This window comes from Notolepis coatsorum (assembly GCF_963971535.1).
Source record: "Notolepis coatsorum genome assembly, chromosome: 13".
Lineage (NCBI taxonomy): Eukaryota > Metazoa > Chordata > Actinopteri > Aulopiformes > Paralepididae > Notolepis > Notolepis coatsorum.
Genome location: NC_140177.1, coordinates 5,477,273 through 5,503,527, shown reverse-complemented (window position 1 = coordinate 5,503,527; position 26,255 = coordinate 5,477,273). Strand labels below are relative to the sequence as shown.

At 45.4% G+C, this 26,255-nt stretch overlaps 1 protein-coding gene across 1 annotated transcript in view; it reads right to left on the bottom strand.

Moving 5' to 3' along the window:
* Window positions 1-26,255, bottom strand: part of snx13 (sorting nexin 13) — a gene marked incomplete at its 5' end in the record, with an annotated part of 46,472 nt that overhangs the window by 11,606 nt on the left and 8,611 nt on the right. The window contains 14 exon segments of the mRNA XM_084327068.1: window positions 1,400-1,471; window positions 4,256-4,417; window positions 5,649-5,759; window positions 6,452-6,565; window positions 7,750-7,892; window positions 9,909-9,978; window positions 10,686-10,721; window positions 12,201-12,262; window positions 12,265-12,291; window positions 12,294-12,330; window positions 13,720-13,824; window positions 19,524-19,717; window positions 23,876-23,975; window positions 25,677-25,765. Coding sequence (XP_084183194.1) covers window positions 1,400-1,471; window positions 4,256-4,417; window positions 5,649-5,759; window positions 6,452-6,565; window positions 7,750-7,892; window positions 9,909-9,978; window positions 10,686-10,721; window positions 12,201-12,262; window positions 12,265-12,291; window positions 12,294-12,330; window positions 13,720-13,824; window positions 19,524-19,717; window positions 23,876-23,975; window positions 25,677-25,765 — 1,322 coding nt within the window.

Sequence of the window (26,255 nt, the reverse complement as noted above, 5' to 3'; positions counted from 1 at the left end):
GAGTGGAGGATCCTTTATCCTTCATCCTTCTGTCTGCAGACCTCTCACAACTAGTGTATGAAGTTTGAAAATGTCAAAGTCTTAAAAAGCTTATTCTCACGAGAGAGGGCGGCTGGGTGGGCAGCGGACATTGCACTCGTCACAAACGCAAGAGACACCGGGTTCGCCTCCGGCTTGGGCCAGTCGTCATACTAACTCAATTGGCAGAGTTAGCGGGTGGAAGTCGATGGGTGGTAATCTGGACGTTGTGGACAGCGACTCCTACAGGTCGGTTGGGGGACGCCTGCGCAGCGGAGACAGGAAGTAGCGGGGGTAGTGTGAGCCTCCCACACGTTACTCCTCGCCAATGAGAGTCCGCGCTGGCAGGTGAAAAGATGTGACAGGCTGCCTCCTCGTGTGGCACAGCGGGTAATTTGGATGGGAGAAAAATAGACAAATTTAAAAAGAGGAGAAAAAGTGGATAAAAAAAAGAAAGTCTTAAAAAGCTCTTGTTTCATCTACAAATGCCTACATGGACTAGCTCCCCCTCCTGTACAGGAATTCATCTAGAGAAAAATAAACACTGGACTCTGCACCAGGTCAGACACCAGAGGTCATGTTTGGCCAAAACATCCCGTCCATAAAAGGCAGCCAAACATGGAACACTCTCCCCATTTCCATAAGGGAAAGCCCCACCCTTGCTTCTTTTAGAGGGTAACTAAAAAAAATGGCTGAAGACCAACCAGTCATGAAGACCAACCAGCCACTAGTATTTCTGTGTATTGCTGTTATGTATTTGTAAAAGTTGTACTGTTTTTATGTGTCCTGTTTTTATGTATTTGTACATTTCTTACTGTTTCTATGAGTCCTGTTTTTATGTTTTGGGGACAACGGATGGAAATTAGCCTCGTGCTAAATCGGGCAATTTTTACACTCCAGTGTTCATTAATTTTGCATTGTCCCGTCCAAATAAACAAATTACATTTAAAGAAAAAAAGTCTGGATTAACCTTCCAAATATAAACACCAGCCATTTAAACGTGTACCCAAGCTGTGTAATAGCATCCTTGAGCAGTTAATACTTTAAAACCTTGATAAGACACACACACACATACACACAAAGAAAGACAGACACAGACGAGACAAAGACAGACACAGAGATAGACGTGTGTGCGAAAGATAGAAACACACATGCACGCGCATTATGTGCACACAGACAGAAACAAACACATACATACAGACAGACAGAGACATACACAAACTATTTATAATGTCTAAATACAGAACAAAAATAGCGCTTAGGTTCTGCAGGACTTGACCGTTCCAAATCAGTTTTTTTTTTAAAACAAGCAACAGGATGTCAAAACCAACTGGACTAGAGTTTCTTTTAGAAAAGCCGGTTCTGGCTCATCGTCACTCACGTTGTCGTCCAACCCGGCAGAGACCCGGTAGTGTTCAGGGTCGATGTCAGACTTGGGGAGAAGTGGAGGCACCTGGGAAATGAACGAGAGAGAGAGAGGGTTTAGTTAGTCTGCTAGACTACTAGTCTGGGAAATGAACAAGATAGAGGGTTTAGTTTGCTAGACTACTAGTCGCCAGACACAGCTCCCGGTAGCCCAGTTAATAAAAAAAAAATAAAAAATTAGTTCATCTCCCGACAGCCGGGCTGCCCCCCCGTCCCCCCAAATGTAATACCTGTGCAAATTCAATTTAACACTTTTTAATACCAATTAAAGCCTTAAATTGAGAATTATGAATGTAATACTTTTTAATACCCCGCAGATACCCTGTTATACAATACCTGCAAATAATTATCTGGGGACCTTTTTTAAACTCCCCAAGACGCCACCTGTAGGCCCTGACTGACACACAACGTGTGAACGCTGAGATGTAGTGACAGTGGCGCAGGAGATAGAACAGTCGTCTGGTGATCGGAAGGTTCCCGGTTCGATTCCCGCTCCTCCCGGGCAGCGTGTCAAAGTGTCCTTGTGAGCAAGACACTTAACCCCTAACTGCTCCCGATGAGCAGGTTGTGGCACCTTGCATGGCTGCCTCCGCCCTCGGTGTGTGCGTGTGTGAGTGAACGGGTGAATGTGAGGAACTAAATTGTAAAGCGCTATATAAATGCACCATTTACCATTTGTGTTTGTCTGACCTTGCTGTGCCTTGAATATGGACTGTCTGAATGAATGAATGAATGAAAACTTTATTTAACAGATTGCAGAATGGGTACAATACAGTACGGCTCAATACATACAATTGTTAAGGGGATGCAGACCAGAGAAAGACGTTTGTCTTGTTTACATCAGGGTCCCCCATTTTCAATTCATATAGACATTTATGACATACACAACATACATGACATTTATGGCATAGGGACATACAGGTATTTAGTACTGATACATTTGTGACATAAACGGTATTCAAATATACAGTACTGTTACCCCTAGATCCTGACAGAGTATATACATATGATGGGGAGGGGACTGTACATTAGGAGGGGGTGGGTGGGTGGGAGGGAAATATACATACGGCGGGGAGGGAATATATACATGCGGTGGGGAGGAGACTGTCTATTAGGAGGTGGTGGGGGGTTTGGGCATTTACGGTGGCCAGTTTCGAATTGCAGCCTCCCGTAGGTGCTCTTTAACACTTTCAGTGCCAGCGGGGGGCGCACGATTTAGTGCTTGAATGCCCAGCATCCACTTCAATGTTAGCGTTAATAACGCCTAATCTATGTTTTAAATTATGGCTATGTGTCTAATCTGCCCGTCGCTTATCAATGACTCGTTTTCCAGTCAACATTGTCGAAGCGGATTGTTTTTTTTATCGGTTCATTTTCGTTTTATAGCATTTTGAAAAGCCCTCGTTTTCAAGGAAAATAAAAAGATTCCATAATAAACGCCCTGTACTGGAATATTCTAGAATACACAAAAACGTTGTAATTTTTCGGCCTATTTATGAATCGTTTTCAAATAAACGCTAGATTATCGATAGTATATGTGTACGTATGCACGCTGGGGCCGCAAGCTGAAAATCGATTACCTCATTTCCTCATCACACACACACACACACACAGGGCATTATCCCAAGACTTGTAAAATAGATTCCTTACCTCAGATCAGATGTTCTCCAAAAAGATCATTCCAATTCCTGATGGCCATTCCAAAAATCGATCGCTTTTATTGATCCAACGCTGGGTGCTCGAAACACATATTCCACGCTGTTCTGAGGGACCAGAATGACTGCAATCGGCTCGGATTACATGCCTGAGAAGTAAAATGTGGATTCCGGATTTTTATTTTCTCATCCATTTTCATTGAGTCCATTCCAAAAGGGTGCATTACCATCTGGGAGACGATAGGGGGCGCTTTTTTCCACATCTGAGCTCCTGATGGGTCTGGTTTCCCAACGAGAGACTCGGTTGATGAAATATGAATTCAGATCGCTAATAAAAAAATAACACGCTAATTGTCGTGGTGGGCATTCAGGGGGCGGGCTGATAACACGTGTTATGTCGTGGTGGGCACTGAAAGAGTTAAGAGCGGTGTTGAATGTGGGCAGGGATTCACATTCCTTTACAGCTTTGGGTAGGGCGTTCCACATTGATGTGGCATAATTGCGAAACGTGTTTAGTCCCTTGTTTGAGCCGAATCTGGGTTTAACATGATTTGTGGAGCTCCCTCTGGTGTTGTGATCGTGGTATTCACTGACCTTTGGGAAGTATTTGACATGTACATGGGTACCTTAGTCGTATAGTGTATCTTGTAGACCAGGCCCATTGCAAGTTGCTGTACTCCGTTGTCTACTCTAAGCCATCCTAGGTTGTCAAAGTGGGCAGGGGTGAGGTGGGTTCTAGGGTAAGGTCTAGGGTAAGGTCAAGCAGTAGTCTGACCAGTTTGTTTTGTGATGTTTGTAATCTTGTTTTTAGTGCCTTTGAGGTGCTTTGGTACCATGAGGTGCAAGCATAGTCGTAGTACCCCTGAATGAGTGCTCCTGCCAGAGTCTTCAGGGTGTTCTTGTTTACCAGAGAGGAGATCCGGTACAAGAATCTAGTTCGTTGGTTGACTTTTTTTATTACATTTGATGCCATTTTGTCACAGGAAAGATTTGCCTCTAGGATGGAACCCAGGTAGGTCTGACCTTCCTGTGTCTTGAAGATGGACTGTTTGACCGTCCTGTACCTTGAATATGGACTATTTGACCTTCCTGTACCTTGAAGATGGACAGTTTGACCTTCCTGTGCCTTAAATATCGACCGTTCGACCGTCCTGTACCTTGAAGATGGACTGTTTGATGTCCTGGCCCAGCCTCTCTGACATGCGGCCCATGTTGTCAGAGACCTTGGTCATGCCCTCGGCCAGGCTGTCCGGGAGACCCTTCACCACGTTGGAGACGTTCCTCATGGAGCTCCGCAGGGGGTTGACAAACGTGTCCATCTGCGGAAGAAGTAACAGTCGCTCTCATGAGGAAACCCCGCGCTGCGTCACACAGAGAGGGGGGGACACGGTGCATTTCACAGAGAGCTCTTTTTATCCAAAGCGCTTTACAACTTAATGCCTCACATTCACTCACTCACACGCCGACGGCGGGGAGGCGACCGTTGCAAGGTGGTGCCGACCTGCTCATCGGGGGGGGGGGAGCGGTTAGGGGTTAAGGGTTAAGGGGTCTTGCTCAAGGACACTACGACACACGCTGCCCGGGGAGGAGGAGTGGGAATGGAACCGGGAAACCTTCTTCTGATGATGATTAGACGACTGCTCTATCTCCTGAGACGCTATAAATAAAATAAAAATATGGACCGTTTGACCTTCTGTTTGGGAAATAAAGAATCTTTATTTTGTGTCCTTCTGTCTCCGCTTGACTATGTAAGGAGGTCACGTCAGAGGTCAGAGGTCAGAGGTCAGCGCTCTGTCTCCGCTTGACTATGTAAGGAGGTCAGAGTTCAGCGCTCTGTCTCCGCTTGACTATGTAAGGAGGTCACGTCAGAGGTCAGAGGTCAGCGCTCTGTCTCCACTTGACTATATAAGGAGGTCACGAACAGGCATCTCTCTTGTTTTTAGGGGTCATGAACTAAAAAGGTTGAGAACCACTGGCAAAGGTTACTATTGTAACTCCTTATTAGAAAAATGGTGCCAGGAGAGATTAGTATTACGTTAGATTAAAATGTGATTAGTTTGAGAGCAGCTTTGTGTGTGTGTGCGTGCATGCGTGCGTGCGTGTGTGTGTGTGTGCGTGCGTGTGGTGTGTGTGTGTGTGTGCGTGCATGCGTGCGTGCGTGTGTGTGTGTGTGCGTGCGTGTGGTGTGTGTGTGTGTGTGCGTGTGCAGAGGGTGAATAACACAAGTCAGCAGCAGCCGGTATGTACTACTTTTTCAGTTAATCTAAAGTTTAAAGGTGCTATACATTTAGTTATGTAGAGTAATCCTTTTTTCTAAACAATACATCCACAGCTTTTTAGAAAGGTATCGCTTTCCCCCCCCCAAACAAATGATTGATTAATTTATCATAAAAAAAAAAATGAATGTTGTTGTTTACATGTTGTTACCCGATTGGATAAATGACGTGCTGGTGCTCTAGTGCGACATCTAGTGGTGACAGACTAGTGAATGTCATCTATAGCGTCATCGACTGCGGTGCAACAGTGAGTGTTCCTCAGTGACGGACAGACCTTGCGTGCGAAGTCTCCTTTGCCCTTGCTGTAAATCTTGTTCTCCAGGAAGTCGTAGACGTAAGGGACCAGCGTGGGGCAGGCCTTCACCATCTCTGGGTTCAGCAGTAACTGAAACACAGACCACATGTATTCATTTATGTGGATAATAATATCATGGAAGATGAGAGCTAGCATGGAGGGGGTGGTTCTAGGATGCTGGAGCTAACTGTTGAGCCTTCCTGAGGAGGTGTCGTGGGCCTACCTTGATGAAACGCTAGTGAAGGGTGGTGCCCACTTGATAACCCTGGTGATGTGCTGGCTCTCGCTGGCTATCTATCTACACTGTGGGTTGTGGTGCCATTAAGGGTCATGTGGTGCAGTATGTAGCATCTATCTATCTACATGTTGGGTTGTATGTCTTGTAAGATGATGGACCTATATCAAGCCCTGCCCTCTTTTGTTGATCCTCCAATCACAAGTGTTGCTTCCCTCAGACACAAACTTTGTTGTGATTGGAGGATCATTGTCATGGTCCTTCTTTTACTTTTACTACTGCAAGGAATCTTTTTTGATTAAATAAAAAATATACAGTATGAATATATTTATATATATATTAGGGCTGTCCCCGACTAAGGATTTAGATAGTCGACTTTAATTGAATGTGAACACAACCACAGGGGAGGAGAGAGGAGAGGAGAGAGGGGAGGAGGGGGGAGAGGAGAGCGGAGGAGGAGAGGAGAGAGGAGAGGAGAGAGGGGAGGAGGGGGGAGAGGAGAGCGGAGGAGGAGAGGAGAGAAGGAGAGGAGGAGACACACACACACCTGTAGGTAGGCGTTAAGGTCTTTTTTCCTCTTCTCTAGGAAGTCTCGGTCCATGTTGTTGAAGGTCTTCTTCCCCGGCAGCTTGAGGATGGACGTCAGGTTCTCAATCTGGAGCTAAGGAGAGGGAGGGGGAGGGAGGGAGGGAGGGAGGGAGGGAGGGAAAGAGGGAGGGAGAGAGGGAGGGAGGGAGGGAGAGGGAGAGAGGGAGGGGGAGGGAGGGAGAGGGAGAGAGGGGGAGGGAGAGAGAGGGAGGAAGGGAGGGAGGGGGAGGGAGAGAGAGAGCGAGAGAGGGAGGGAGGGAGGGAGAGAGAGAGAGAGAGGGAGGGGGAGGGAGAGAGAGAGAGAGAGGGAGGGAGGGAGGGAGGGAGGGAGGGAGGGAGGGAGGGAGGGAGGGAGGGAGGGAGGGAGGGAGAGAGAGAGAGAGGGAGAGAGAGAGAAAGAGAGAGAGAAAGAGAGGAGAGAGAGAGAGAGAGAGAGAGGGAGAGAGAGAGAAAGAGAGAGAGAAAGAGAGGAGAGAGAGAGAGAGAGTGACAGACACACACAAAAACAAAACACTTTTAGAGAACATGTATACGGTGCAATGTTGCATGGTTTTTGAGTTTTCTTTAAAAGGAGGCATTGATATAACTTTTTCACTGCGCAAAGGAAATTGGAGAAACTCTTAGGTATTGGCACAATATTGAGTACTGAACCGTTTAATCTTACTGAATAATATAATACTTTCAGATGGGATGTGGTCTGAGCTGCACGAGGTCTGACTCGAGGTCTGGGGAGTTCATGGAGGAGAGATCAGAACAGACGGGGTTCTCAGGAGAGGAAAGACATTGGAAGTAATGGGTTTCAGGACGCAGGGTTCCAGCTTTCTGTCTGAAAGCAGCTTTAGACCAATTCATATATATAATTAAATACATCTTTTCACCTGCCAGCGCGGACTCTCATTGGCGAGGTGTAACGTGTGGGAGGCTCACACTACCCCCGCCATTTCCGGTCTCTGCTGTGCAGGCGTCCCCCAACCGACCTGTAGGGGTCGCTGTCCACAACGTCCAGATTACCACCCATCGACTTCCACCCGCTAACTCTGCCAATTGAGTTAGTATGACGGCCGGCCCAAGCCGGAGGCAACACAGACAGCCGGAGTCGAACCCGGTGTCTCTTGCGTTGGTGGCGAGCGCAATGTCCGCTGCGCCACCCAGCCGCCCACCTTTGCACCTCTTTTTGTACTGTACTTGTGCTGTATAATGACAATACATTTGAATCTAATCTAATCTGATTCATTCGGGTGTCTCCCTCTCACCCACCTGTTCCGTGATCCTCATGTGGAAGTCGTGGAAGTCAGAGTAGCGCCTGTAGGTCTTCCAGCAGTCCTCGCTGCCGTCATGGTTACGGCGGAACACGGTGATGGCGTACAGGGCGTACGTCTTGCCGTGGTCGTTACACACCCCTGCAGCCACCCACAGGCCGGGAAGACAAGCATCAGCTAACAGAACCCAGCGCAGAGAGGGGAGGGGAGGAGGAGAGGAGAGGAGGAGAGAGGAGGGGAGGGGAGGAGAGGAAAGGGGAGGAGAGGGGAGGAGAGGAGAGGGGGAGAGAGGAGAGGAGAGAGGAGAGGAGAGGAGGAGAGAGGAGAGGGGGAGAGAGGAGAGGGGAGGAGGATAGGGGAGGAGGAGAGAGGAGGGGAGAGGAGTAAGAGGAGAGGAGAGAGGAGAGGAGAGGAGAGGAGGGGAGGAGAGGAGAGAGGAGGGGAGAAAGGAGGAGAGGAGGGGAGGAGGAGAGGAGAGAGGAGGAGGAGAGGGGAGATGAGGGGAGGAGAGGAGAGGAGGGGAGAGAGGAGAGGAGGAGAGGGGAGGGGAGGAAAGGAGAGAGGAGAGGAGGAGAGAGGAGGGGAGGGGAAGGGAGGAGATGAGGGGAGAGGAGAGAGAGAGAGGGGAGAGGAGAGAGGAGAGGGGTGGAGGGGGGAGGAGGAGGAGAGGGGAGGAGAGAAGGAGGAGAGGAGATGGGAGGGGAGGAGAGGAGGATGGGAGGAGGAGAGGGGAGGAGGAGAGGGGAGAGAAGGAGAGAAGAGAGAAGGAGAGGAGGAGGTAGAGAGTGGACAATGGAGTGGGGGAGAAAGGGAGGGGGAGAAGAGAGAAAGGGAGCGGTAGAGGAGAGATGGAGTGGAAGAGAGGAGAGAAAGTAGACAACAAAGAGGAGGAGAGCGGGAAATAAAAAGAGCGAGAGAGAGCGAGTGAGAGAGAGAGCGAGTGAGAGAGAGCGAGAGCGAGTGAGAGAGAGAGAGCGAGAGCGAGAGAGAAAGAACCACACGCACAGTAGAGAGAGAGACAGAGAGAAAGAGGAAAAACGCAGGGAAGGTGTGGGGGTGGATGACAACAGAATGGAAGGAAAACGCAACAGAATGACAGGAAAAGCAAACGTGGGAGGGGGGGGGGGTGGACAGAGGGAGAGATGGAAGGATGGAGCAAGAAGGAAAACAAGGAAAAGAGCAAAAACATGGTGAAGGTGATGATGAAACAAAAAAGCAGAACATGCAGCCGAAAACAAACCCATGCTGATGAAGAGGCGCAAGGGGGTGAAGGGGTTAACGAAGACAGAGAGGGTGGGAGGAGCTAGTAGAGGGTGGGAGGGGCTAGTAGAGGGTGGGATGGGCTAGTAGAGGGTGGGAGGAGCTAGTAGAGAGAGGGGGGTAGTAATATACAGACACACTCTCCAACACAGAGCGCTACAACAATGCAAACACTTTCTTTGAAGTCAGAAATCCCATAGTGACCCGTTATGCATCGCGCCGACGTAAACCCAGAGACAATAACTCCAGGCCGCAGTAGTCGCCACCCACTGGGTCGTTTCGGTCTTGCAAAAGTCACGTATCTCCAATTTAGCATTTTTTATATTTAATATTATACACGTGGCAGTTTTCATTGTCCCCGTGTTTCATGACTTTGGGACTTGGTCGACGTGTGAACATTCACTGACAAATGTTTAAAACCACGTATAAAATATAGGGTTTTCTCAACTTCTAAAAAGTGTATTTATTTTGTGGAGATACAAGGTTTTTACAAGAACACCAAGGTAACATTGTCGCACCTTATTTTAGAGCCCTTCACTTTACATTAGTCATTAGTACATTAGTACATTAGTGCAATTCAGTGCATTTAAAACAAGGGTAAAAGACCAGGATCCATAGACAGCAGTCTCTGATACAAACTATTGTGAAAGAAAGTCTATTGTTAGAAGTTATTATTAGGAGTTAGCCAGGTTTCTGACAGCTCTAGATATAAACTAGATAATAATAAGTAATGATTTGTCTGGGAAACCTGCCCAATACAACAGATAATTACTACAGTATAGGTTCTCACACACTGTGCTTAAGACATTATGGTAATCACACACCCAACAATGGAGTGCAATGAACTGTCCGTGTGTATGTGTGTGTGTGTGTGTGTGTGTGTATGTGTGTGTTTACCTGTGTCAGAGATGAAGGCGTGTATCTGCATAGATTCATCATGGCAGGAGTTGACCAAGTCGTCCAAAGACTAAAAACCACAGCAGACGGTGAAGAAACAGCCAATGTTAACAATACATTAACCAAGTTAATAACTTTACTCAGCTACCAACTCAATACTGACACAATATACATGAACAATGTTAATGATAACCATCTGACCTTCTTTTTACTCAGCTACAAACTAAATATATACACAATATCACTTACCCAAATTGCAAGCGGCTGCAATATTTGATAAAGGTGAAATGTGTCAAAATACCATATTTGATAAAGGTGAAATGTGTCAAAATACCATTCTAGGTTAAGTATTTTATATGTCCTGACCTACAAATAGTATCCGACAGACGTGAGAAAACATATTATTTTCAATCATCATAATTGCACGAATTGAATGAAAATGAAAATAAATAATAATGCAAAAAAACCTCCATTCCCTCTAATCTGGTGAATCACATCGCAATAATCTATCAAAAGAATCACAACACGGTAGGTTAACCCTTTCACTGGCGCACTACCAAACGGTTAACCCTTTCACTGCGACAATACACAGAAGGTTAACCCTTTCACTGCCACACAACAGCGGGTTAACCCTTTCACTGCCACACTACAGACGGTTACGCCTTTACTATCAATTAATTACCCGTTGGTAGTGTGATAGTAAAGGGTTAACCTTCTGTAGTGTGGCAGTGAAAGGGTTCAGTCCTACCAGCACCAACGAGGAAGTGAAGGACTTACTAGGTTTATACTTCCTGTGGGGGAGCCGTTGAAGGATTCTGTAGAGGAGAAAACATGAGTTTGTTTTGATCAAGTTAGAAGGTCATCTTCGCCACATTACATTCATTAATTGGCTGACATCAATCCCTGTCTCCTGAGCCGTTCAGCCATTGTGTAGTGCAGTGTTTCTCAAAGTGGGGGGCGCGCCCCCCAGGGGGGGCGCAGAGGCATGACAGGGGGGCCTTGAGATTTATAATTTTTTTTTTTTTTTTTATTATTATTACAGAAAATGATCACTAAAGTGCTATCTGTTGCAGCTGCACTGTTCTCCATGAAAATACCATATTTGGATTTTGACCATTTCTCAAAATCTGAGAATCATTATTTAATAAAACACAGAAAAGGATCACCAAGTTACTCTGGATAAAAAATAACTTTACAGACAACATTGAGACAAAGCTTCCTGACACATCTCCATCCAACTCTTGGAAGAACTCATTGAAATCTCATCTGATACCACCTGGAGAGCTAGTTTCAGAGTGTGGTGCTGAGTACCAAGTATCTCATGATGCAGCAGTTAAGGTGTTGATACCATTCAGCACCACATATCTGTGTGAAGCTGGCCTTTCATCCATGACAGCTCTGAAAACAAAATATAGGGCCAAGTTGAGCCTTGAGGGTGACATGTGTGTTGCCTTGTCAAAGACTGACAGCAATAAAGACTGTTTGCTTATTTCCTATGTTCGCTTTGTAAATTCCCAGTCACTGAGTGAAGATCTGCTGTTTTGCAAATATGTCAAAAACAGAGCAACAGCTGATGAGCTCTTCAAGATTATTGACAGTTACCTGACAGAACATGGACTGAAATGGGAGAACTGTGTGGGCTATATTTTGGTCCGCCAAAGGGGGCCTGACAGAAAAATTTTGAGAAGCACTGGTAGTTGATGTGTGCCGGTGCCAGTGTATGGTAGTCAGGGTGTAGTGTGATGTGTGCCTGGTGCCAGTGTATGGTAGTCAGTGTGTAGTGTGATCTGTGCCTGGTGCCAGTGTATGGTAGTCAGTGTGTAGTGTGATGTGTGCCGGGTGCCAGTGTATGGCAGCCATTGTGTAGTGTGATGTGTGCCTGGTGCCAGTGTATGGTAGTCAGTGTGTAGTGTGTGTGTGCCGGGTGCCAGTGTATGGTAGCCATTGTGTAGTGTGATGTGTGCCTGGTGCCAGTGTATGGTAGTCAGTGTGTAGTGTGATGTGTGCCGGGTGCCAGTGTATGGTAGCCATTGTGTAGTGTGATGTGTGCCTGGTGCCAGTGTATGGTAGTCAGTGTGTAGTGTGATGTGTGCCTGGTGCCAGTGTATGGCAGCCATTGAACCTGCGTAGCCCAAGGTTGGGTGCTACCAGTGGTGGTGAAGGAGGCAAATTCCACCCTACATTGTGGGGAGCGCTTTGAGTCTAAAGTGTAGAGAAAAGCGCTATATAAATGTATTGATCGTTTATTATCCAGCTAATACACACACAAACACACACACACACACACACACACACCTTCACCGTCGTCTGAGCCCGGTAACTGGGTTCTTTCAACATGTCCAGCTCAGCCAGCAGCGCACGTAGAGGGGACTCTGTTTGAAGGCGGGTAGTAACGCTCATCACGCAGCATCATATCATACACCTGAGAGAGAGGAGGGGGGGGGGGAGAGGGGGGGGGAGAGAGATAGGGGGGGGAGAGAGAGAGATATGGGGAGGGAGAGAGAGTGGGGGGGAGAGAGAGAGGGGGGAGAGAGAGAGAGAGAGAGAGAGGGGGAGAGAGAGACAGAGAGAGAGAGAGAGAGACAGAGAGAGAGTGAGACAGAGAGAGAGACAGAGAGAGAGACAGAGAGAGAGAGACAGAGAGAGAGAGAGAGAGAGAGAGAGAGAGAGAGAGAGAGAGAGAGAGAGTGAGACAGAGAAAGAGACAGAGAGAGAGAGGGGGACAGAGAGAGAGAGCGAGAGAGAGAGGGGACAGGAGAGAGGGGGGTAGAGAGAGAGAGCGAGAGAGGGGGGGGCAGAGAGAGACAGAGAGAGGGGGGGAGAGAGAGAGAGGGGGCAGGGAGAGAGGGAGGGGGAGAGAGAGACAGAGAGAGGGGGCAGAGAGAGAGAGGGGGGAGAGAGGGGAGGGGGAGAGAGAGAGAGACGGAGAGAGAGAGAGAGAGACAGAGAGAGAGGGGGCAGAGAGAGAGAGAGAGAGACAAGAGAAACACAAAGATGATATGAGGATCATTAGGATCAGTGTCCTGCCTCATAAGTGAGTTAAGGCAGAAGTGAACATATTATGGAGCCCATGATAGAGGGATGAATGTTGTGAATACAACTTATTAAATCATGTAATAAATCATGAATGTTGAGCTAATACAACATATTAAATCATGTAAAAAATCGTGAATGTTGTGCTAATACAACATAATAAATCATGTAATAAATCGTGAATGTTGAGCTAATACAACTTATTAAATCATGTAATAAATCGTGAATGTTGTGCTAATACAACATATTAAATCATGTAATAAATCGTGAATGTTGAGCTAATACAACATAATAAATCATGTAATAAATCATGAATGTTGAGCTAATACAACATATTAAATCATGTAATAAATCATGAATGTTGAGCTAATACAACTTATTAAATCATGTAATAAATCATGAAAGTTAAGCTAATACAACATAATAAATCATGTAATAAATCATCAATATTGTGCTAATACAACACATCAATATACATGTAATAAATCACGAATGTTGAGCTAATACAACATAATAAATCATGTAATAAATCATCAATATTGTGCTAATACAACATATTAAATCATGTAATAAATCATGAATGTTGAGCTAATACAACTTATTAAATCATGTAATAAATCACGAATGTTGTGCTAATACAACATAATAAATCATGTAATAAATCATGAATGTTGTGCTAATACAACACATCAACATACATAATAATAAATCTAAATAAACATGTTGGTATAACTGAGGACCCACACAGCTCTGCTGACAAGCTGCCTCGGATTCTCACCTTTTTCTGGATTTCGTCAAAGATCTCCGGCGTGGGGTCCTCCTTCTGCAGCTTGTCCCCCAGTCTGAGCACGGGCTCCTCGTCCACCTGCACCCGGGGCGACGCCTGGGGGGACCGGGAGGGACACGCGTGAAGTGAGGACGCTTGGAGCTCTTTAAATGGACAGCCCGATCGATCCAAATCACTTGGGAGTAGGGATGCTCGATATTGGCTTTTTTACCGATACCGATATACCGATATTGTCCAACTCTTAATTTCCGATACCGATATATGCAGGGTCCCCCCCCCCCCCCCCCCCCCAAATGGAATAATTTCAGGTAATTAACATTACATATCTCTTGTTGTGGAATTAACACATTATGCATACTTTTGACAATAAATAAATCAGAATTTGTTCTTACTTGCTGGGTAAATAAAGGTTATAGAAATGTAAATTTCTTTTCTTTTCTTTTCTTTTTTGAAAACCGATTTTATTATATATTTTCCGTTATCACATTTAATGCCGATATCGGCCGATAATATTGGACATCCCTACGCGGGAGTATGAATGTGATGTATCAAAGAAAGTAGTCTATGAAACTATGAACGAACACACCATTCTATCTTACCATCTTTAGCCAATAAAGTTATAAACCGGTGTTTGTCTGAGGTGAAGTGATGTATGGTACCTTGTAGGCCTGTCCCCAACTAAGGATTTGTATAGTCGACTTTGATTGGCCAAAATTTGCCGGTAGTAGTCGACTACTAAAAAAATCATTCCATTTGGGCTGTGGGGGTGCTTAATGTCTGAAGGAGTCGACTGAAGGCTTCTTGTCCTCTGCAAAAGCATGCAATTGGTCCACTGATGGATACATCTTGATATTTGTCTAGTATAGTGAGAGAAAATGGTGGTTTTTCAATGTATGTGATGTATAAATTGGGGAAAGATGGTAGCATCTAACGGTGCCAGGTCAGAGAGGGCAGAAATGTGTTTGGCTTAGCAGAGGTTGGTTCAGAGCGAGGGAACACCACACTGAGCAGGGTGTTTGTTTTGCTGAAGACATAACACTGATAGCGAGAGTGAGGGAGAGGGTTCATCTTAATGAAACAGTAGAAAACTGCATTTTAATGTGTGAAAGGTTAGCAGTTGTCATGACAACGCGGCACCTGACAACCAGAAAGGGGTGGGCTATCATAGTTATGATGAAGATCCTATAAAGCTGACAGTGGTTCCGGGTAGGGCAGACTAGAATCTGACCGAGAGCGAGTAGGACTGAGATCACACAGAGGACTCTCTCTCCTCTTATCACGAGAGAGGGGGGGAGGGGGGGAGGAAGAATGCCACGACATCATTAGCTTCGGCTAACACGAGGAGGGTTCAGGCTAACGACTAGGCTGACCACTATTGGACTGAATAACAAAAGGACAATCTGAACACACCGAGAGATCATTAGAATACTCTTCAAGGACGATACAATTTGATAACATCTGATAACATCTGATTATGAGGTTCTGTTTATAGCAATAAAACAACGCTTCTCCTCATAAGGTATCTCACGGTGTCGGAGTGTCGAATTCTTACGGCGGTGGAGAACTAGTATGGTTTATGGATTGCACTAACGGGGAGATAAGGATCTTATCTGCCAGTATCGGAGACGTCAGGACCATTAAAAGTACACAACGCAGAGGAATTAGATGGAGGGCCAAACAGACGAAGACGTGATACTGGCCAGTTTGATCAGAATCTTACAGTTGATGCCGTTGGGACCCGGATTTGCAAGAGATTAAAACAACAGGAACAGTTGGTTGTTGATGACAGCCGGATTTGCAAGAGATAAGACAACGGATAAAGACTTTTTCAATAATGGGGCGACAGTGGACAACAGTCATCAATGTGTGGGAGAATCATGATCGAAGCAAGGCCGGCCAGCCCTGGGAGAGAGCGTCGAGTCGAGCGGTCATGAGGCGAACCAGCGCTGTAGGGAAACAGCGCTCCGATCAAAAATGTGAGTTCACTGTGCACACGGTTGTTTTGATCTTTTAAGCCAAATAAAAACAAAGAGATAGTGAATCCGTAAACGTAAACATTCTAGTTCGACAGAGAGAATGCCAGCTGTAATAATAGCTGTAATAATATGAGCAGAGAGCCATGGTGAAAATCGAGGGTGTTATCTACAGAGAATGAAAAGCAAACGAGGCAGGCTGCACAGTTTTGGTTTAAGGAGGGTAAATGCGAGATGAGGAAAGGGGGGGGGGGGGGGGGGGGGGGCGCTTGAATCAGATCGAAAAATTGTTGATGGCGGGACTGTTTTCATAACAGAAGGAAAGTCGAAAGGAGATTGTACCAGTGTGTATTATGTCCGATCAGGCAAGAGTATTAGTCTGAGAAAGCGTCCCCTGATAATGGATAGGAAAGAGAGGAAAAACAGCGGTGTTTTCAGGCCTTGGAAGGAAGGGCAGCGGCCGTTTGTTGAGAGAGTAGCCATTTGCACCGAGTCAAAATGGCCACAGAGCCACGAGGGGTTTAGAATCAGGAAGTGACACGTCACCTACAATCCTCTAGACTGAGTTTTGGCCGCCATCTAGGGGGGCAGTGGGATAATACAGGCAAATGGAGGAGTAGGTCGCCACCTAGTGGCGGAGGGGGGGGGGGGGGGGTAGTGCTGGGGAGTTTCCATTACCCATAGGGGAATATCTAGAGTTTAATTCAATTAAGGAGTTTAATTGCGGAGGGGGGGGGGTAGTGCTGGGGAGTTTCCATTACCCATAGGGGAATATTTAGAGTTTAAGTTAATTAAGGAGTTAAATTTTTTCAAGATTACCAACTGCTTGTGTGTATACACGGTGGTGTATGTAGAACTTTGTAAAGGAACTCAAAGTGTGGTATAGAGCGACGGTGACAGCTCCAGGGTGACGGTAGACAGCCCCGTAGGGTATAGAGCGACGGTGACAGCTCCAGGGCGACGGTAGACAGCCCCGTAGGGTATAGAGCGACGGTGACAGCTCCAGGGCGACGTAGACAGCCCCGTAGGGTATAGAGCGACGGTGACAGCTCCAGGGCGACGGTAGACAGCCCCGTAGGGTATAGAGCGACGGTGACAGCTCCAGGGCGACGGTAGACAGCCCCGTAGGGTATAGAGCGACGGTGACCGCTCCAGGGCGACGGTAGACAGCCCCGTAGGGTATAGAGCGACGGACAGCTCTGTTGTATGTTAGATGATAGTACGAGTACATGTGAGTTAGGGGCAGGGAACCAACCTGCTCTGTTGTATGTTAGAGCGATGCTCGGTTGTGTGTTATTATCATAATAATAATATTGATATACAGGTTAATTGAATAGTTTATTATTGAATGGGTTAAATAAGAATTGCAGAGAGAGAGGAGATGTGGTTTATTAAATAAGTTTAATTATGAAATAAGAGGGAGTTCGATCTCCAGTGGGGCCTTCTCACACCTAATAAATAGGCAGAGTCTTGAGGGGACACGTCACCAGAAAGAACTGGCGCGCGCTGGGGGTCACCCGTGGGACAAACGTAGAGCGCCGAGTGGGTATCGTTTAGCTGCTGGTGTCACGCCGGAAGACAACAAAACAGGGAACAGCCCTGTAGGATTAGATATGGGTGTTGAGAAGGTGGGGGACTAATAGAGAACAAATAGCGCCATGGGCTGTAGGACACTCACACCGTCCAACAGTCTGAAAGGGCGTGGCCATGGCAGGGGCTTGCAGAGGGAAAAAATATATAGAGAACGAGCTGCAGGCCCAAAGCCACGGTAGACTAATAGAAAACACAGGGTTGAGTGTACAGAAAAACTGCCGGCGTGGTGTTTCTGCTTTCAGAGTCTGGAGAGGGCCGACGGCGGTGGAGATGAGCCTCAACCAAGATGACCGACAGGGCGGAGATGACCGACGGGGCGGAATGAATGAATGAATGAATGAATGAATGAATGAATGAATGAAAACTTTATTTAACAGATTGCAGAATGGGTACAATACAGTACGGCTCAATACATACAATTGTTAAGGGGATGCAGACCTGAGAAAGACGTTTGTCTTGTTTCCATCAGGGTCCCCCTCCGCCTCCGCCTCGTCGGAGACGGCCGACGAGGCGGAGTCCAGCGGTCGCAGGCGGTGTTGCCCAGGGGAGAACGAGGCGGACATCGGAGGGGCCTTCCCGGCGGAGACGCTGTTTAGAGAGCGTTTTGAAACAACAGAGCACGGGCGGTGAATCATGGACAAGCAGGGACTTCCTTTCAGAGTCAATCAGGAGATCGAGAGACGAGACAACAGCGAGAAGTCCTGTGTTCATTGATTAGGAGTATGAGATATAAATGGAGGATTCATATATAAGATATATGTATAGAAGGATATATATATATATAGAAGGTAGATAAGAGGGAGAACAGTAGAACAACAGGATATAATTATTGGGAGCAGACAGGGGGGCTCCAATGGTTATGAGTCGTTGGATGTTGTTGGTTTTGGTGGTCGGTTTCGGTTCCCTTTGTGCACGAAGGGGGGCGCAAACAGACATCAGGCAGCAGGATCACTGGGTTGACCGTGGGCCGTCTTCGTTTCTTGTGCACGAGAGACGAGGTTGGTTTGCTTCAACCACAGGCTATTTTTGGCATAATTAATTAAAAAACCAAATAATGATTTATGATTCTGAAGGGGTGATAAGAATCAAGGGGGGATTGAGAGAAAATGGTGGTTTTTCAATGTATGTGATGTATAGATTGGGGAAAGATGGTAGCATCTAACGGTGCCAGGTCAGAGAGGGCAGAAATGTGTTTGGCTTAGCAGAGGTTGGTTCAGAGCGAGGGAACACCACACTGAGCAGGGTGTTTTGTTTTGCTGAAGACATAACACTGATAGCGAGAGCGAGGGAGAGGGGTTCATCTTAATGAAACAGTAGAAAACTGCATTTTAATGTGTGAAAGGTTAGCAGTTGTCATGACAACGCGGCACCTGACAACCAGAAAGGGGTGGGCTATCATAGTTATGATGAAGATCCTATAAAGCTGACAGTGGTTCCGGGTAGGGCAGACTAGAATCTGACCGAGAGCGAGTAGGACTGATCACACAGAGGACTCTCTCTCCTCTTATCACGAGAGAGGGGGGGGGGGGGGGGGGGGGAGGAAGAATGCCACGACATCATTAGCTTCGGCTAACACGAGGAGGGTTCAGGCTAACGACTAGGCCTGACCACTATTGGACTGAATAACAAAAGGACAATCTGAACACACCGAGAGATCATTAGAATAGACTCTTCAAGGACGATACAATTTGATAACATCTGATAACATCTGATTATGAGGTTCTGTTTATAGCAATAAAACAACGCTTCTCCTCATAAGGTATCTCACGGTGTCGGAGTGTCGAATTCTTACGGCGGTGGAGAACTAGTATGGTTTATGGATTGCACTAACGGGGGAGATAAGGATCTTATCTGCCAGTATCGGAGACGTCAGGACCATTAAAAGTACACAACGCAGAGGAATTGGATGGAGGGCCAAACAGACGAAGACGTGATACTGGCCAGTTTGATCAGAATCTTACAGTATAGTGTGTTCATTAGATGGGTGGAATCCTCTTTCAGTGCCTCTGTGCCTGTTTTCTTAGGCAGTTAGCCTCTGGTATGTGTGCCATTAGCGTTAGCCACGCTTCTAGCCCTCTTTGCTTTTGGAAAGAATGATACATTTAGTTTTTTTATAAAGACATTTATATAATTATTTAATTTTTTTTTATTGCATTCGACTAAGAGGTTGGCGGTCGACTACGGCTCCTTTCGATCGACTAGTCGACTAATGGAGGTGAGCCCTAGTACCTTGTCGGACAGGTACTGCTCGAACACGCCCAGCGCAGCAGCCTTCAGCAGCTCCTTGGTGGTGTTGGGCTGCTTCCTGCCGTCCTTCTGCCAGCTCTGCATCACCTCCAGCTGCTGCTGCGCCGTCACCCGGTAGCCCTCCACCGTCAGCCAGAAGAACAGCTCCGCCTGCGCCCCCGCCAACTGCATGAAGTCTGGAGGAGAGAGAGAGGGAGGAGTTAGGTAGCCTGCATGAAGTCTGGAGGAGAGAGAGGGAGGAGTTAGGTAGCCTGCATGAAGTCTGGAGGAGAGAGAGAGAGGAGTTAGGTAATAATAATAATAATAATAATAATAACTTTATTTGTATAGCACTTTTCATACAGAGGTTGCAGTTCAAAGTGCTTCACAACAGTAAAAAATACAGGCATGAGCGAGCATAGCAAGGTATGGTAAATCACAGTGTTTCACATTAGGATCTAGCATCCTAATAGGCTCTCTATTCAGTAATACAAATAATAAAATAGTTTAAAATTATTAAGTTTAAAAATGGTCTAAAAATTATAAAATAGAACGGACATACAACAACAGTAAAAAATACAGGCATAAGCGAGCATAAAAATTTAAATAGCAAGGCTACAGTAAAAAGTGTGATAAGATTGTTCAATCAGATGAAAATGGCCCAGTTAGGAGAATCAACCTCGGCACGATGTACCTAACTGGAATGGTAAACAACTTTGCTAGATTTAGGTCAAAAGTCATCTTCTCCTCACAACAGAGCATCACTCTAACATACATATGAATTTCATTGGAAGTGTATGAAAGTAGGTAGGGTAAGAATAGCCTGCATGAAGTCTGCAGAGAGAGAGAGGGGAGTTAGGTAGCCTGCATGGAGTCTGGAGGAGAGAGAGGGAGGAGTTAGGTAGCCTGCATGAAGTCTGGAGGAGAGAGAGAGAGGAGTTAGGTAGCCTGCATGAAGTCTGCAGAGAGAGAGAGAGGAGTTAGGTAGCCTGCATGAAGTCTGGAGGAGAGAGAGAGGAGTTAGGTAGCCTGCATGAAGTCTGGAGGAGAGAGAGAGGGAGGAGTTAGGTAGCCTGCATGAAGTCTGGAGAGAGAGAGAGAGGAGTTAGGTAGCCTGCATGAAGTCTGCCACCCTATCCTGCACCCCTACACCCCATTACGGTCTCTGAGGTCTGCTGACCAGTCCCTCCCTCCTGGTTGTCCCTAAATTTGCTTGCTAAGAGGTTAAGTCCGATCTTAAAACACATTTTGTTCTCCCTAGCTTTAAAAAAAAAAAATTAGTCTGCTGCTGTAATTTTGTTTGTAGTTCTGTGTACTTTGTATTGTGTTTATGCGTTCTTTTTACTATATTATGGTATTTACTGTGAAGCACTTTGGTCAACCATGTTGTTGGTCAACATGGTCAGTAAAGTAGCCTGCATGAAGTCAGCACAGACACACAGAGTTAAGTTAAGTAGCCTGCATGAAGTCAGCACAGACACACACAGAGTTAAGTTAAGTAGCCTGCATGAAGTCAGCATGACACACACAAGTTGAGTTAAAGGATACGACCAGTGTAAATGATATCCTTTGTCAACATGGCCTACGAAAAGACCAAAACCCCACAATGCATTTCTTCTACTTACAAGGTTGAACAACTCTATTGTTCAAACGGCTGAATCAAGTCACAGAGACGTGACAACAATGAGTTCTATGACTTCTGGACATAATCTGAACGTGAGCTATAATCTGCTGCTGGCTGGATGGACTGTACTTGTAAGTAGAAGAAATGCATTGTTAGTTTTGGTCTCTTTGTTGTTGACAATAAGATAAATTATTAAATGATGCCGGGTTTAAGTTAAGTTAAGCCCTGTGCCATGCATGAGGTCTGGACAGACACACACATGTTCAGTTAAGTTAAATGATACAATAAGTTATACAAGCAGTCCCTGTGGGCAAATTATTCTCTAGGACCACAGTATCTGAACAGGGTTAAATCATGGTGAAATGGTAAACTAACATGCATTTACAGACACATAATATGTACTTAATATGGCTTCATTTATGTCTTTGTATTTATTATTATAATTGCTGTTATTGTAATTCTTATTTATTCAGCTTTATTTTCTATTGTACTCTCTTTATTATCTCGCTGTACCGCAACAGCAAGATACAGGTTCCATCCTATCTTACTATATTATTAAACCTCTCCGGTGTACAATTTCCCAAATGTGAGATTTAGAATGCCGTGAAGTGAACAGTCTAGTGATCGTGTCACTGCAGAGCTACCGGCCAATGGAAAAGACATCGATTTCCCGGAATTCCCAGAGAACATTCCAAAAAATGAATTACCCCTCCGAAAAGGGTTAAACCCTCCACCTCTGCGGCTGTCAATCTGCTGCGATGACCAGATTAAACCGGATTTGATGACCAGCCAAAAATGCAGTGGGCCGGTGTGGCTGGTGCTAATCTCCATGTTACCTGGCGGCCTCCCGCTGACCCTGCTTGTTCACCGCAGGCCCAGCGTGGTATCAGAGTAGCCTCCTTCCTCTAATCTCTGACAAGGTCACGTGGGAACCGAGCGAGAGCCACACACACACACACACACACACACACTCGCCGAGAGGGCTCAACGTTTACAGGTTATGGATTAGGGGGTTAAAAACAGAAAGGAGACGATGAGTTTATGCGATGAACCCTTTCACTACCACACTACAGACCGGTTAACCCTTTTACTGTCACACTACAGACCGGTTAACCGCCTGTAGTGTGATAGTAAAGGGTTAACCTTCTGTAGTGCGGTAGTGAAATGGTTAACCATTTGTCGTGTAGCCGTGAAAGGGTTAACCTTCTGGTATTGTCGCAGTGAAAGGGTTAACCATTTGGCAGTGGGGCAGTGAAAGGGTTAAGCCACAGCTGAGATGAATTTGAGTTAATTTGCCGACTAGAAGAAAGTGCTTCAGAGCAAGAAGTGAAGACGTACTAAATGGTGAATGGTGCATTTATATAACAGCTTTTATCCAAAGCGCTTTACAATTTCTGTTCCTCACATTTGACCCCTTCACTCACACACTGACGGTGGAGGTGGCCGTGCCAGGTGCCAACCTGCACACCGGGAGCAATTAGGGGTTAAGTGTCTTGCTCAAGGACACATCGGCACATTGCCCGGGAGGAGCGGGAATCGAACCGGGAACCTTCTGGGGAACCAGATGACTGCTCTACCTCCTGAGCCACTGTCGCCCCCCTTAGTACTAGAGGTTTTAAAGTTTAGGATACTGGCTGTGTGAGTGTGTGACATTGTGAGGAGGTAACAAGTAAGTATTATTTATATAGCAAGGAGGTAACAAGTAAGTATTATTTATATAACAAGGAGGTAACAAGTAAGTATTGTTTATATAGCAAGGAAGTAACAAGTAAGTATTATTTATATAGCAAGGAAGTAACAAGTAAGTATTATTTACATAACACCTTTCACTACAATTAAGTTACAAAGTGCTTCACAAACTCTAAGATCTTAGATTGTAACAGGTTAAGAAAACTCCTGCAAGTAAGTAGTTTTTTCAGGAGCTTCTTAAAAGTTGGCAAATCAAACGATCTGACACTTTCAAGGTTCAAGAGTCTAGGGGCAGCGATTACAAAAGCAGTCACATGTGTTGTGATATTTATTTACCCATGAAGAACTGCAGGGGGCGATGTTGTGATATTTACCCATGAAGAACTGCAGGGGGCGATGTTGTGATATTTACCCATGAAGAACTGCAGGGGGCGATGTTGTGATATTTACCCATGAAGAACTGCAGGGGGCGGTGTTGTGATATTTACCCATAAAGAACTGCAGGGGGCGGTGTTGTGATATTTACCCATGAAGAACTGCAGGGGGCGATGTTGTGATATTTACCCATAAAGAACTGTAGGGGGCAGTGTTGTGATATTTACCCATGAGGGGGGGCGATGTGATATTTACCCATGAAGAACTGCAGGGGGCAGTGTTGTGATATTTACCCATAAAGAACTGCAGGGGGCGATGTTGTGATATTTACCCATGAAGAACTGTAGGGCGATGTTGTGATATTTACCCATAAAGAACTGCAGGGGGCGATGTTGTGATATTTACCCATGAAGAACTGTAGGGGGCGATGTTGTGATATTTACCCATGAAGAACTGTAGGGGGCGATGTTGTGATATTTACCCATGAAGAACTGCAGGGGGCGATGTTGTGATATTTACCCATGAAGAACTGTAGGGCGATGTTGTGATATTTACCCATGAAGAACAGCAGGGGGCGATGTTGTGATATTTACCCATGAAGAACTGTAGGGCGATGTTGTGATATTTACCCATGAAGAACAGCAGGGGGCGATGTTGTGATATTTACCCATGAAGAACTGTAGGGCAATGTTGTGCACCAAGATGTGGTCCAGGGGGATGATGCACAGCTTGCCGAAGTTGGCGGCCAGCTTCAAGGCATCCACCTCCTGCACATCACAGGGACACAGGGGAGGCTTTAGACGAGAACATATAGCAGATGCAGCGAATATAATGATATGTATTATCTAACAACGGTTGTTTGTCTCAAGGCAACCATAGAGCATCCAGTTCAGCCCTAATTGTATTTGCCGCATTTCATCCGGTTTGACAAACGTAGACATTACAATTTTGTTTTGAAATTATTTTGAGCAGCCCGTGTATTTTCAGTTGACATAGTTCAAATAATTATGACCGTGAATGTTACACTTCCAACCAAAACAAGCACAGAATCTCTACCGTCTTTTAATTGTGAACGTGCACAATATTCCAACTTGCAGTCTTTAGATAATGAAATCTGAAAAAATCACTCATCTGCTAATTAAAATGTTTTTTTTGTATCTGATAGTCAGTGATGCAGGCCTTTGTTCCAGCCGAGCACAACAGACAATAATCCAATCAACTAAAGTCAAAGAGCAGTCCATTTGGTTTGGTTTACACTGGTTTTATTTATTTATTTCTAACAGCAAATAAACACGCAGTGCCTCTGGTTCCAGGAGAACTGTCTCGATAACTTCTGGTGAAAATTAACCATCATTTTACTTTGCAACGTTGCTTTTGATTTGTGTTGATTTTAAATTAAATACATGTGAAGGATTTCTCTCAGACGACATTAAGACTATGTTGATTTTAAATGAACTACATGTGAAAGATTTTTCTCAGACGATATTAAGACTATGTTGATTTTAAATGAAATTAAATCTGCTTCCTCCGCACCCAGGGGGTCTCAATCTTGTAAAATGACTCATTTTAATTATTGAATTATTGCCAGAGGCAACGACCGTGGAGAAACCCTGGGGGGGGGGGGGGGGGGGGGTCGTGCACCGTGGAGCTCTATTGTTTCAGCAGATGTATGTTCAGAACAACTGCCCTATTTCACTATTCCGTTGCCATGTCAAGTAGGGATGGGTACCGAATCCGGTACTTTTAAGGGTATCGACCGAATCACGCGTGTACTACAGAGTACCGATTCACGTGAGATCCACCGGTGCCACATTTCGGTACTGTAAAAAAAAAATTAAAAATGTCGATGACGTCAACGCTTCGCTTACCCCGAAACGTCACCGTTCACACGCACAATACACGCTTACCTAGGATTTGACTTGATTCAACATCAATAATAATGATAATACATTATTTGAAGTTTGGAATTTTTCTTTACAACCGAGGTAGGTAGAGACTAAAGTACCGAAAAAGGGTATCGTTGGGTACCGGTATCGATTCAAATGTGAACGGTACCCAACCCTAGTGTCAACAGAACGTCTCAAGGACTGGGCATCGGCTCGTCAAAATGAACAGGGATTTGGGGGTTTGTTTGGTTATTGTAACAGCTGTTTATTAGATTAAAAGGCCAGGTTTTTAGATTATCACCTGATTTTACAATCGCTTCAACTGAAACGACGAGAGGCTGTCATGGCGATTTACAAAGATAATTTCTATATACAGCTGTTGTCGTTTTCAAGAGGGAACAGTGGCGTTTACTCTCCTCTCCTACGACAGCGTTCTGTGTTCCGTTTACATTTAGCTGATGCTTTTATCAAAAGCCACTTACAAGTTGTGTACAACAAGTCAGCAGGAAGGAAGGGTACAACTCTGGCAGCTAAGGGTCAGTGGTATTGTTTGTCTGGTTCAGGCCACACGGTTCCTCTCACCTTGCCAGAATGGAGTCTCTGGATCCTGGTCTCACAGACCTTCTTCACAAACAGAAGACTGTTGATCTGGTTCTTTATGACGTTGATGTCTGGGAGGAAAACACAAAAACAGAATTTAAAGTCTGATGCCTGCCCACGTTTGAGTGTAACTAGGTATGCGAGTGTGTATTTGTGTGTACCGTGCAGTCAGATTCATGTATGTGGATTTTGTGTGTATAATGCACAATGTGCCCTGTAAAATTCTTTCTGCATGTACATTTGTGTTCATGTGCGTGTGTGTTCGTGTTAATTACTGTAATGGATGTTATAAAAGATATATACAAAAATGCATTTTATAGATTAAAACTACTAAAATGTATTTTTAGTCAAGACTAAATGATGAGCAGCTGCCAAGATGAACACTGGTGTGTGTGTCTATGTACACATTTGGGTCTCCTGCAGTGTCCAGGGGAATGCACTGTGTGTGTCTGTGTGTATTTTAGGGATGGGCATTTTTAAGAAAAATCCAGATCGATTGATCGCATGCTATACTCGAGTGATCGTGTATTACTCGAAAAGGATACAATTAAAATATATATA